This window comes from Triticum dicoccoides, chromosome 1A (genome assembly GCF_002162155.2).
Source record: "Triticum dicoccoides isolate Atlit2015 ecotype Zavitan chromosome 1A, WEW_v2.0, whole genome shotgun sequence".
Classification (NCBI taxonomy): Eukaryota; Viridiplantae; Streptophyta; class Magnoliopsida; order Poales; family Poaceae; genus Triticum; species Triticum dicoccoides.
The window spans coordinates 457,026,209-457,039,031 of NC_041380.1; the positions used below are offsets into that span (position 1 = coordinate 457,026,209).

The window sequence follows — 12,823 nt, forward strand, 5'->3', positions numbered from 1 at the left end:
AGAGAGGTCTTGATCGGCGCTAGGACAACAAAACCGTCCTCCATCACACACGTCCCCTGCCAGCAACTGGACGTCGTATGCAACCGTGGCTCCTGACGGCGCGACCTCATGCGCGCGGCTGACGACAACATGACAATAACGAAGTAAAAATAACAAGAAAAATGATGCCTACAAACCGCAAAATGCAAATTTCCCCAAAATCATATTTTAATGAAGATGAAGACAACTTTTTGCTAATGCATATTATCTTAAATTCTAACGTTCTGGGTTTCCCTGCGGCCTAGAACATTGAGCTGATATATCATCTGAGTTGAGCACCCCTTTTCATTCTCCATTCAGAGTGTCACCCAATTCCTCGTTGCAGCTGCAGCGGCAAAATTAATAAATTTGATCTCAAAGCGAAAGTATTTCACAAACTAAACTGCTTTTGAAAATATTTCACACTGCTGACCCTTTTGTGTAGCGCCCGACAACAAGGCGCTGCATTCTACTGTGCAACTCCTTACAGCTAGGCGCTGCACAGTGTAGTGCAACTCCTTAGAACTAGGCGCTGCACAGTGTGGCACCTAAGTGTTAGACGTTGCACAGTAAAGTGCAGCGCCTTGTTGTCAGGCGCTGCACATTAAAGGTCAGCCGGGTGAAATACTTTTAAGAACAGTTTAGTTTGTGAAATAGTTTTAATTTAATGTCAAATTTGTGTCTTTTGCCGCAGCTGCATGCGAGCGTCCCCCACATTCCCTGTTCCCGACTCAACGCATTCCTGAACGCAATCTCATCATCATCACCATCACCCTGCAATCTCAGTCACTATCGGCCGTCTGACTTTCTCCCGTAGGATCTTGTGCAGGTTCATGTGAGGCACAGTGGACACGCACGGGCATGGTCGAGCCGCAGCAGTGCATGCAGTTGCGCGGTGCTGTCGCCCGGCAAAGAGAGAGAGGATTTACGGGAGGGGCGCGGCGCTTTCCGCGGGTGGCTGGGAATCGCCGGCACGAGGCGACGGCCGGCCACCGCTGCTTTAGCTGGCCAGGCCTCTCACCGGCCGGCCGTGGGGGCCCGGGCGCCGGGGCGCGGGGGGTGCACGGGAGAAAGGCGGAAAACTACCGGAAAAGGCCCATCCGCTGTGGTGGTAGGCGGCTCCGATCCTCAATCATTGGGCCCGTGGACGCGCGGTTTCCCGAGGGGATCGGGTGGGGTGGGGTGGTGGATGGGCGGCCGGCGGCAAGTGGTGGGGGCTGGGCTTCTCGAGGAAATGGACGTGCGCTAGTGGCGGGCCGGGCGCCGGCGCGCGTGTCGCCCGTTGCGGCCGGGGGATCTGGGGTTTGGACACTAGCGGCGAGATGATTAGGTGATCTAGTTTGGATTAGATCTGCTCTAACTTTCAACGCAATGCTCAGGCTAAAGTTGAGGGGCCATGCATATGGATGGCAGTGGGGAGGAAGATCCTGCTCGGGGAGACAATGTCACGGTGCAGTGGCGTGACAGGGAGCTGGGGTGGGTCGTTTGAGGGGTGCTGGTGTCGGGGTTCGGCCTCTGAATTATGCAGAGAATTCTATACTAAAGCAGCGGCAATTGATACGGATCGGGGGAAGGATTTCTTTTTGAAAATAAATTTCATGCCATAATTATATAAACACTCAAAAAAAGAAGTTAAGAGCCACTCGGGCTCAGATTTAGTTTAACAGTAGGTTTTTCCTATTCCTTTTCATGTTTTGAAATAGATTTGATTCCGAAACCAATCCAATTCAATTTGGGAACTTCTAAAAAATCCAACATAATATTTAGGACTTAGGGAGAATATTTCGGGACCAAATATTACATAAAATACATATAATAATTATATAAACTCTATATTTGGCATTCTAAGTATTCCCTGATAAATAAATTTTGGGTTCTAAATAACTACCAAAATGTTTTTGAAGTACAAATAAAATCTAAGGCTTCAAATCCTAGTCAAAACTAGCTAAGCTCAAGCAACACAAGCAAAAATTTAATTAACCCTATTTAAATGGTTAACATTCCAAAAGACAAAAAACTGGGATTTTTTTACTATCTATTTCTGTTTCAAGGTTCACGAGGGTGCATTTGAGCTCAGAAGAAGAAACCCCACGCCCGAAAAGAAAAGTGTCCTTGTAGAACTCCTATTGTGTAACAGCAACAAAGGCTGAAGGACCAGGACTGTTTACTAAGCACAAAAAATAGATAGTATATGAAGGACTATATAACTCCTTGTTAAACTCAACTGTTTACTAAGCACAAAAAATACCAAAACATTCAATTAAACTGACTATATTGGGGTGAGATAACCCATCCACCACAAAATCCTGAGTGGTATAATAATGTCCTGTCTCTAAAAATAAATCAATGACCAGTTTAGAGATGTTACATGGTACAGTACTTTGACATTATCTGATCAATTTTGGCTTGAGCCAACTCCTTTAGAGAGCCAAGCAATTTTTGGCATTTTGGCTTGTGCACAGCAGAATCTGCAGATAAGAAGTTGGTCTGCAAGTGGTAGGCCTCCAGAATTTGCAGTTACGAAGTTGATTTCTGCTGGTGGAAGGAACTAATGTAGCTCGGATATTCTTATCACATTATTATGCAGTAGCCAAACTATCACACAGAGTCTGGTATGCTGCACTGCAACGTTTGAATTTCTCCTCTGCGGTAGCCTGCCCATGAAAGAAAATCCATAATACTCATGAGTTTTGTAGACAAACAATTGTAACAGTGAAGTCCTTGAGGTAAATGAAAAACAGAAGTTCAAAACATCAGATTAGACACTAGAAGATACAATGTTTTGCAGGTACTATGTCGGTCTGAACCAAGATTAAATGCCTGTCTTCTACTGAATCATGTGTGGCCTACTTTTGAATGGAAAAAATGGCTGTAACATATGTTTTGTATGGAACCTAGGTGAGCTGCTAACCAATCCTTATTGATCTAATGTTACATTAATTATAGATAGTGTACTGCATTATCACTAAGGTTGGACCATTGGAAGTGCACTCCTACAGCATTTGAGTCAAGAATAAAGGACGGAAGAGGGGGTCTGGATGTGTAGTTTTAGTTCCTGATATTTAATTTGGCTAATTGTCATCTCACGGTAGCACCTGAGCCTGAGGTGAACTCAGGAAACCAGCATATCTATCACAGAATGAAATGACGGCATACAAAAAAACTTTCCAAAGAGAAGTTAAACTTGGATGTTGAAAGACTACTACCTTCGATGAGCCATGATGACGATCTGGATGCCATCTAAGTGCACACGTCCGGTATCTAGTATGAAAAGGGGAGGAGATAGATGGTAAAACAAATGTTCCAGAGTAAAAACGAAATGAAGGATACGATGTTATCATGGCTCATGCCATAATCCCAAAAAAATTACTCAAGGCTAGTGAAATGCTCAAAGCCTCAACGATCTTACGCGCTTTTAACATCTTCGAGTTTTAGTGGGCCAGAAGTACTCAATCCAAGAGCCTGACGCGCCACAGATACCTCTGTCTGGGTGGATATTTCGCCCTCATCGTCTGTTTCATAACTCCAGTGTCCGGAACTTTCTGAATGAGAACGTCTTGAATTCCTCCTTGGAAAATCATCAGATTCAAAAGACCAATAATATGTGTGCTGGTTCCCACGAAAAGCATTGCGAAAAACAGTCTCTGGTTCATCATCATCATCGCTTGTGCAAAACTCAAATCCCCCTGTCCAAACAAGAAACACCAAACTTTATAAGGTTCAGTATAGGTCTAACTAGAATAGAATATAGTAACCAAAATAGCTGTACTTCATAAATGCTTAAGAAGTTGGAGTCTTGACTCCTGAATTAAACTACAGTGCATACCAGAAAATGATTCAAATTTATTCATTAAGTAGAAAGAGAAGTGCAGATAAGGAACTGTACCCCTGCTTTTGACAGTATCGTAAAAAAACTCATGTGGACGGAAACCATTATTCCTCGAATCTCTGACCCAACGATGTCCTCTAAACCATGAAGGTCCACTAGATGCGTCTTTTTTCTCATCTTCATCACGCCAACTCTGAACATTATTATAAATGAAAATGTCTAGGTTAAAAACACAAGTACTTACAAGTCATTTTGATTGAAAACTGCAACCGGTGTTAAAGTGAATACAACTACGGGAGCACAAAAATACAGAGCAATATTTAGTTCATTTTCTTTCCTTGCAAAACTTTAAGCAATGAAATAAAGAGACATTTCTTCTATACCAGTCTCTTGATTACTAAATTTTACACACCTTGTAGGGTTGCAAGCCTTAAAGCTGCCAATCTCAAAAAGGATTAACCCTACCAAGTTTCTCGCAGAGATCTTCCAGAACAAACTTTGAGCATTCATTTATCTCAAAACTTTGCAGGGTATATATGGTTCATATGTTCTCCAAAACACTGCATTTATTCTTGACGAATGTAAGTTAAAATTACAAGAATGCAAAGAACATGATAACAGATAATGAGTAATACTCCCTCCGTTCCTAAATATTTGTCTTTCTAGACATTTCAACAGGTGACTACATACGAAGCAAAATGAGTGAATCTATACTCAATAATATGTCTACATACATCCGTATGTTGTAACCATTTGAAATGTCTTGAAAGACAAATATTTAGAAACGGAGGGAGTATGTATCTAAGTTCGATCATCCTAAGTTCAGCAGTTGTGAAAGCCAATCATCTTAACCTAATCACCCAAAACTAATTGAACAAAATTGAATGACACAAAGATGCTAGTCATTTTGTTTCACTGACATTGAAGAGCTGCTCCGCATACTCAGACATATTCCGTATCATTGTTCTTTTTGTGTCTCTATTTCTCCTGCGTTTTGCATAAAAATTGAACCTCTGCAGAAAGCAAAAGATAGTAGTGTTAGCTCTTTCTCTGTTCAAGAAACGAACTAATTTCTAGTGATAAGACATCATCAGTTGCAAAAGAAGAAGTTAAAAGTGCACTTACAAGCAAACAAATTATACAACCTCCCGAATTAGTTGTCTTAGATTTGTTCAGATACGAATGTATCTAGGCACGTTTTAGTGTTAGGTACATCCGTATCTAGACAAATCTAAGACAACTAAAGTTGGCTAATGTCTGGACAATACCTAAAACTCTGGCACTTAGTGCAGCATGTCGAGTTGTCCAATGAGCCGGACAGGCTGCTCTGGAGTTGGACAGCCAACGGCGTTTACACCGCCCAGTCTTGCTACCGGGCCACCTTCCAGGGCGCGACAGGCTGCCACTCCTGGAAGCTCATTTGGAGGAGCTGGGCACCGCCCAAGGTAAAGTTCTTCCACTGGCTGGCATGTCAAGATCGCTGCTGGACCGCGGAGAGACTCGCACGTCGTGGCCTGCAACACCACCCGCGATGCCTTCTGTGCGACCAAGAACCGGAGACGATTGGGCACCTGATGCTCACTTGTCCATTCACGAAGCAGACATGGCATGAGGTCCTATCCTGGCTGCGCCTACCGGCGCCGGCGCCCGAGCACGACGGCTCGCTCATGGATTGGTGGCTGCGAGCAAAGGAATTCACACCGCCAGCGCTTCGCAAGGCACTCAAATCCGTGGCACTTTTGGTGCCGTGGATGATTTGGAAGCATAGGAACGCGTGCGTTTTCGACCATGTGAGCCCATCGCTGAATGAGCTTGTAGACAGGATTAAAGACGAGACCTGGTGTTGGGCAAAGACCGGGGCTCAAGGGCTCAGGGTTGTTTTGCCATCATCCTGGGATGTCCACTGAGTCTCTGTTGGCTGTTAAAACTGCCTCCTAGGAGGATGTAAATTCCCCTTTCTTTCCAATGCAATGAAACGCAAAAGCCATTTGCGTTTTCTCGAAAAAAGTTGGCTAAACTTTGCAACTTTGTATCTCCCGTTCCCCGCGTCGCCTTCCGGGGCGACACGGGCGGAACCTAGATCCGCCGCCGCCAGTCTTCCCCGCCGCCCCTACCTCTCCTCGCCGTCGGCGGATGAAGCCGCCGGACTAAGTCCGCCCGACGGACGGTGGCGGCGGGGTTTCCCCCATTTTGCGGGGCGTTCAGTTGTAGAGGGAGGCTCGCTCCCGCTCGTCATGGCAGCCGTGGCGCCTGGTGATTCAGGTCGTGTCTTTGGCGGGTGGCAGACGCCATGTCTTCGTCATCGGGATCCTGGGCTGCGGCCCGAATCTCCTGTCGGCGAGTCGGATGGGGATGGTGTCCCTCCCCTTCCTGCCCCTGAAGTTTCTCCACGCGCGACTCGCGGCCTGCGAGCTCCGGGGCTCCGCCCTAAGCTCCTTCCCGGTGTGGCGGGGCGGGGTGGCAGCCCCCCTTCCTGCGAGTGCAGGCCCACGGTTGTGCTTGCTGCTGCTGTTGCGGTGTTGTGGCGGCGGGGTGCCGGATCTGGCCGGTCTCGGTCGTTTTTGGCTCGCCGGCGTCTGCTGGTGGTGAGGAGGTGGCTCCTGCGTGGCATTGGCGTCGTCGCCACACTGGAGGTGCACGGGTCAGCGGTTGCGCCCGGCTTCAACCGTCGGCGCGAGGATGTTTGTCAAGTCTGCTCCAAGCGAAAGCTTAACCGGCAAGAGCCGGCCGGCGATGGCAGCGCCTACGAGCGTCGTTCTCTTTTTTGAGGGCGTCACTATGGAGTTTCTTCGACCCGCTTCATCCTCAGATCTGGTTCTTCGGGCGAAAGCCTAGACCCGTTTGGGTCGGGCAACGGCGTCGTCCCTACGGCGTTTCTTTCTTTGGGGTGTTGCTTTGAAGACCGGCGATCCTTCTCCACGCTCCTATTGGGCTGGACGTGCACGGCGTCACGGTTGGCAGGTGCCCAACCGGTGATGCGAGTGGTTGGCGTTGCGACCCGTGCGGCGACGACAATGGTGACGTGTAGAGCTGGGTCATGGCTTGTCCTTCTAATGTTGATGGTTTGGTTCGCCGACGAGTGCGCCGCCTATGCTTATTTCTCACTGTGACAGAGAAGTCGGAGCTGCGTGCGGCGGGGCCGTGCGGCAACGATGACTCCATGAGGGTGGTTTCGGTGGACGGTGCTCTTTGGAGGTTGCGCTAGGCTAGGTCGATGCGAGGCTTTCAACTTTCTCCAGTGAAGCCCTTCAACAAAATCGGAGTTGTCGGTCCTCGACGTCTGCGGTCGATTGTTTGGCTATGGCCGATGAGGTCCTCGTGTGTCGTTCACTCGATGGGGTCTTGGTAGGTCGTCAGCGGCAGAAACGGAGTCGCCTACTCGGGGAGAGGTGATAACGATGACATTGCAGGCAACCTCGACGGTGTCCTCTTCTTGGCGGTGTGGTCTTGTAGGTGCCAAGTCGGCCGAGGTGCCCTTTCTTGTGGGCGTGTTGTAACTGTTTTCGCCCGGGTTTCCGTTAATTAACCGGGCAACTCTATTCTACCTTTTTAATGAATCGGGCCCTAAGGGACCGTGTTTCAAAAAAATCTAAGACAACTAATTTGGGACGGAGGTAATACAAAACAAGAAAACTTAAGCAGGCTGCGCATGCAAAGTGGCTGAGCCAAGCAAGACACATCACACCATGTGGAGGAGAGTGCAGAATGCATAAATGATATGGTTCTTGTGCTGATTCCCAAGGTAATGAACCCGTCTTTGTTATCTCAATTCAGACCCATTAGCTTATGCAATGTACTCTACAAGATTGCTTCGAAAGTGGTATCGAACAGATTGAAGCTTATTCTGCCAGACATTATCTCTGAAGAACAGTCAGCCTTTGTCCCTGGCAAGCTAATTACAGATAACATCATATGTGCATATGAGTGCCTGCATTTTATGAAGAGATCGAAATCAAAGGCTAACAGTTTTTGTGCCCTAAAACTGGATATGATGAAAGCTTATGATAGGCTGGAGTTGGACTTGGAAGCTATTATGGTGAAGCTTGGATTTGCAACAACATGGATTGACACAGTTATGGGTATGGTGAGGTCAGTGTCTTTTTCAGTTTTATTCAATGGAGAAAAGCTTGATGATTTCAAACCTAGCAGAGGTATAAGACAGGGAGATCCAATTTCCCCCTGTCTTTTCTTGACTGCGGTAGAGGGCCTTTCGTGCCTTTTTAAAGACCAGTTCTCAGTCATCAGTTCTTAGCGGAGTTAAGGTGGCACTGTAAGCCCCGACGGTCAACCACATTCTGTTCGCAAATGACAGCCTGCTGCTTTCCAAGTCAAGTGTTGAGGGAGAGGAAGCGGTTTCAAACCTGTTGAATATTTACTGTTCAGCATTGGGACAAAGGGTGAACCATGATAAATCCTCAATCTTTTTTAGCAAGGGGTGCCCTCAGATTTTGAGAGACAGTATAAAGGCATCCCTCAATGTGCAGAACAAGTCTTTGAGCGACGGGTATTTGGGGATGCCAACTGACTTGGGACACTCAAAGAATGGCACGTTCAAATATTTGCGTGATAGAGTTTGGGAGAAGGTGAAAGGCTGGATGGAGAAAATATTATTTGCTGCAGGGAAGGAGGTGTTAATTAAATCAGTTGCTCAGGCGGTCCTAGTCTATTCCATGGCCTGCTTTAGACTCCCAGGGGATTATGCAAGAATGTAACATCTATCATACGACAGTTCTGGTGGGGGAGTAAGCAGGGAAAAAGAAAACCATGCTGGGTCTAATGGGACGTTATGACTCGGCCAAAAAGCATGGGGGGGCTTGGCTTCCGTGATCTCGAAATTTTTAACCTTGCACTTTTGTCCAGGCAAGCTTGGTGTTTGATGCAGGAACCATCTTCTCTCAGTGCACGGATTCTACAGCCAGTTTATTATCCGAATTGCTCAGTGCTGGATGCCGAGCTCAGACCACACCCATCACAAATCTGGAGGGCTGTTCTAGATGGCAAGGATGTGTTATCACAAGGAATCATTCGAAGGATAGGAGATGGTAAAACTACCGATATTTGGAAACACAATTGGGTTCCACGAGACATGACTATGAAGCCGATTTCTTCTCAGGTACCCAACCCGCCCAGGAAGGTAGCAGAGCTGATTGATCCAACCTCTGCGCCGGCGGTGTGGCACGAGGATCTCATTAGAGAAGTATTTGTGCCGGTGGATGCAGAAGCAATTTTGAGGATTCCAATTTGCACAAAAAAAGGTAGATGACTTTTGGGCTAAGAGCGCTGATCGGAAGGGGCGTTTTTCAGTGAGCTTGGCGTACAAACTTATTGCCCGAACAAAATGCAGCAGAGAAGGGTGGACTGAAGAAGGCACAGGTTGCTTGGATCACTTAGGAGGAGCGAAAAACTGGACATCACTCTGGAACATCAAGGTGCCCTCAAAAATTAAAGTTTTTCTGTGGTGTTTGGTCCGGCACTCGCTACCCATTGGCGATGTCCTACATCACGGAAACATGGCTGATACACGGGTATGCCTGTTATGCGGAGCGGAGGACAGCTGACGCCACTCTCTCCTGAGTTGCAATATGGCTAGAAGCGTGTGGGCACTCTCGTTGGAAGAGATGGTTGAACATATGAGGTCGAACCAGGACGGAAGTGCCAAAATTTGGTTGTTTGCAATGCATGATTCTCTCATTCATAATGAATTCAACAGAATGGTAGTGACATTATGGGCTGTGTGGAGCGCGCGAAGAAAGGCAAATCATGGGGAAACTTATCAAAGCCTGCTATCTAATCATTGCTTCATATCATCTTTCTTGTCAGATATTCAGATCTTGTCCAAACCAGCGAAGGAACGGAGGAATCCATTGCCTAGATCCTGTCAGTGGATCCCCCCACTTGATGATCACGTGAAGTTCAATGTGGATGCCACTGTTTCTACGGCAGGAGGTTTTGGTGCACCAGCAGCAATATGCAGAAGTGCGGAGGGAAATTTTCTGGGAGCATCTGGAGTAGTTTTTAATGCCATCGACGATCAAGCGACACTTGAGGCATTGGCCATCAGAGAACCCTTGCTCTAGCAGAGGACCTTCATGTCCAGAAAATCGTGATCCCTTCTGATTGCGAAGTTGTGGTAGATGATATCAACGAAAGAAGTGGAGCTAGCTATGGAGCCATTGTATATGAAATAATAGGCAGATCATCTTCTTACACCTCATGTAGTTTTAAGCATGAGTTTAGGAGCTTGAATTTCAAGGCTCACAACCTCACGAAGCATGTATTAACCCTGGGGGTAGGCCGTCATGCTTGGTTAGGCCACCCGGGAGATCTCAATTTTGTACCTGGAAACATCCTGATAGATCAATAAAGCTTTGCGAGTTTGTCTCAAAAAAAAAAAAAAACATCGCACCATGGCAAAAAATGATTTTGGAAAGCACAAGGAATTCCATTCCGGTCAAGCTTCCACAATCTGGTACGGCCCTAACTATTCTCTGGGGGGCATTTCGCCAAGCATGCAAGGACGTCCAAATTCACCTTGAGGAACCCAATATTCAGAAGCATCTAATTTCGTCAAAACAAGCAAGCATCTAACAGAGAAATCCCCAAATCTAGCGGTGGTATGGCCTACCTTTCTCACGGGAAATACATCAAACAGATCAAGCAAGAATTCCTCTCAAAAGAGTAATACATCGACGGAAACGGAAGGCTTTTCCCCATACAGGCATTTCAGCAAACAGCCTACCGACCAACTGCAAAGTACAGGCGGATCTAACAAAATAAAAATTAAAAAAATTCCCGCGAGCTATCAATAACACAACAGGGAGGGAGATGTTTACGTGCTGCCACTGGGTCTTGCGCTTCCGCTGCAGGGGAGGCGTGGAGTGGAACGACGCGGTGGCCGCCAGCTGCTGCGGCGCCGCCGCCGCGAGACGGTGCGGGCGGTGGCCTGAGAGAAGAGCCGACTTGACGTGGTTCATCTCGGCGGATGGGCCGTGCGTCACACCCACACCTTTCGCTGCAGGGTGAACATAGAGAGGTAGAGAGGAGATGAGGCAACTAGGATGCTGGCCCATGGGCCATGGATGGATAATCGGTGCCAGATTGTGACCCAAAAAATGTGGGGCTAATGGTTCCTCCAAAAAAAATGTGAGACTAATACCTTCACTTCACAAAAAATGTGGGACTAATACCCTGCCTCAAAAAAAGTGGGGCTAATAACCCTAAAAAAAGTGGGACTAACTAATTAGAGAGGGTGATCTAAATAAAACTAATCAAAGGGTATCTGGCATGCCTATTTTTTGTGGGCTGGAAGCATGCCACTTGGTGTGTCTAGCCGCCACCACATGTCGCGCGTTGGGTGCACCCGTGGGAGCACGATTTTTCCTATTTTCTACATGTTTTTTTGGATTATTTGGATTTTCAAAGTATACTGGTTTTCCTATGTTTTCTCGAAAAAAAATCCTCACGTGAAGCACAATTGTGCTTTCCGAAAAGGTAAAATCATATCTACTTCTCACATAAATCCAATTGCGCTTTTGGTTTTTGATTTTTTTTTCTGTTTGCGTTCTTTTTTTTGTTGGTTTCCTATTTTTGGGGGAAAGGTTAGTCAAACCTAGTAACATGGCATACAATTTTGACGATCTCGGAATGAGAAATTCAACGGTGAAATGGTTCATGATTTGGACGCACAGTTCATGAAATAAAACCTTTAAAAAAACAAATCTACGAAAAAGTGTAAAAGTCAAGTTGCGAAAGTAGCACACTAACACCACCAAAGAAGGTCGGAGTGTCCATGTCGCTATCCTCTTGGTGGTGTCGCCTTCAAGGTCATTGGTCCCATTCGCGCATTCATGGAGCTAAATGTGCACGACATTGTGATCGGCAGATGCTCGGTTGGCGATGTGAATGGTTCGCATGACTTCTTATGTGGCAACGATAGCAGCTTCAGACGGAGTTGGTTTGCAGCTAGATTTTGGTAGTCGGTCTCATCCGGTGCGTGCGAGGGGTTGTCGTGCATCACTTGGTCTTTCTAGAGTCGAAGTTGCTGAGGTGGGCCCTTGCGGCGACGATGACGTGCGGCGGGTGGTTAGTTCCGGAGCTGGCTTGGCGCAGACCCAACACTTTTTCTCCTGCAATACTCGTCGACAGAGTCGGAGTTGTCTGGTCACCGGCACGTGTGGTTGACGGTTTGGCTTTCGTCGACACAGACCTCGACGCTTGTTTGCGGTGATGGCTTCGTGGCTGTCATCGATGGTCAAGTCATAGTCGCTGGCTCGCGGAGAAGTGATGACGACGGCACCGGATGGCAACCTCGACAGTCCTTTTCTCCTCGATGGTGTGTGTGTGTGTGTTCTTGTGTGGGTTGTTAGGCCGTCCGGGGTGCCTTGTTTTTGCGAGCATGTTGTGACAGTCTTCGTCCGGTTCTCCGCAGATAAACCATACAAATCTTTCCTTCTTTTATAAGAAATCGAGATCATCATGGGCTAAGTTCTGTAAAAATAAATCCCAACCAACACCGAGATCAACAGATCAACTTATGTGAATAAACTTGGTGGCTTGCATGTCTTCTGTTTTAATTATAAAATAGATAATATACATCTTTCTAAATAAAAATATGAAGTTTTTTAAATTACCATGAACATTTTATTCAAAGGAATGAGCACTTTTTAAAGTTTAATGATATTTCAAAATACATGAAAAAAATTAGAATAAAGCAAACATTTCATGTTAAATGTGTGAATACTTATTAACAGTAGATGAACATTTCTAAATACAATTTTTTAAATGTAAAAACACTTCAAAAATTGTTTGGAAATTCTTTTGTAATATGTGAACATTTTTATTACATAAGGAATGTTTCAAATATGTTCAGAGGGACCAGCATCTTTTAGAATGAATAAAAAAATTAAAAAAATGTGCAGAAGAGCAATAACGGGCCTGGCCCATGAGGTATGCGACTGTGCGATTTTCACTCTATTG

General features: G+C 46.3%; 1 protein-coding gene across 1 annotated transcript; it reads right to left on the bottom strand.

Moving 5' to 3' along the window:
- Positions 1-2,199: 2,199 nt before the first annotated feature.
- Positions 2,200-10,861, bottom strand: LOC119278701. Its single transcript, XM_037560040.1, has 6 exons — positions 10,681-10,861; positions 4,768-4,860; positions 3,905-4,040; positions 3,428-3,704; positions 3,225-3,279; positions 2,200-2,672 (listed from the first exon to the last, which is right to left on the bottom strand). Exons 1-6 carry the CDS (start codon positions 10,819-10,821, stop codon positions 2,598-2,600), a joined length of 777 nt encoding a protein of 258 aa, XP_037415937.1. The 5' UTR covers positions 10,822-10,861; the 3' UTR covers positions 2,200-2,597.
- Positions 10,862-12,823: the final 1,962 nt, after the last annotated feature.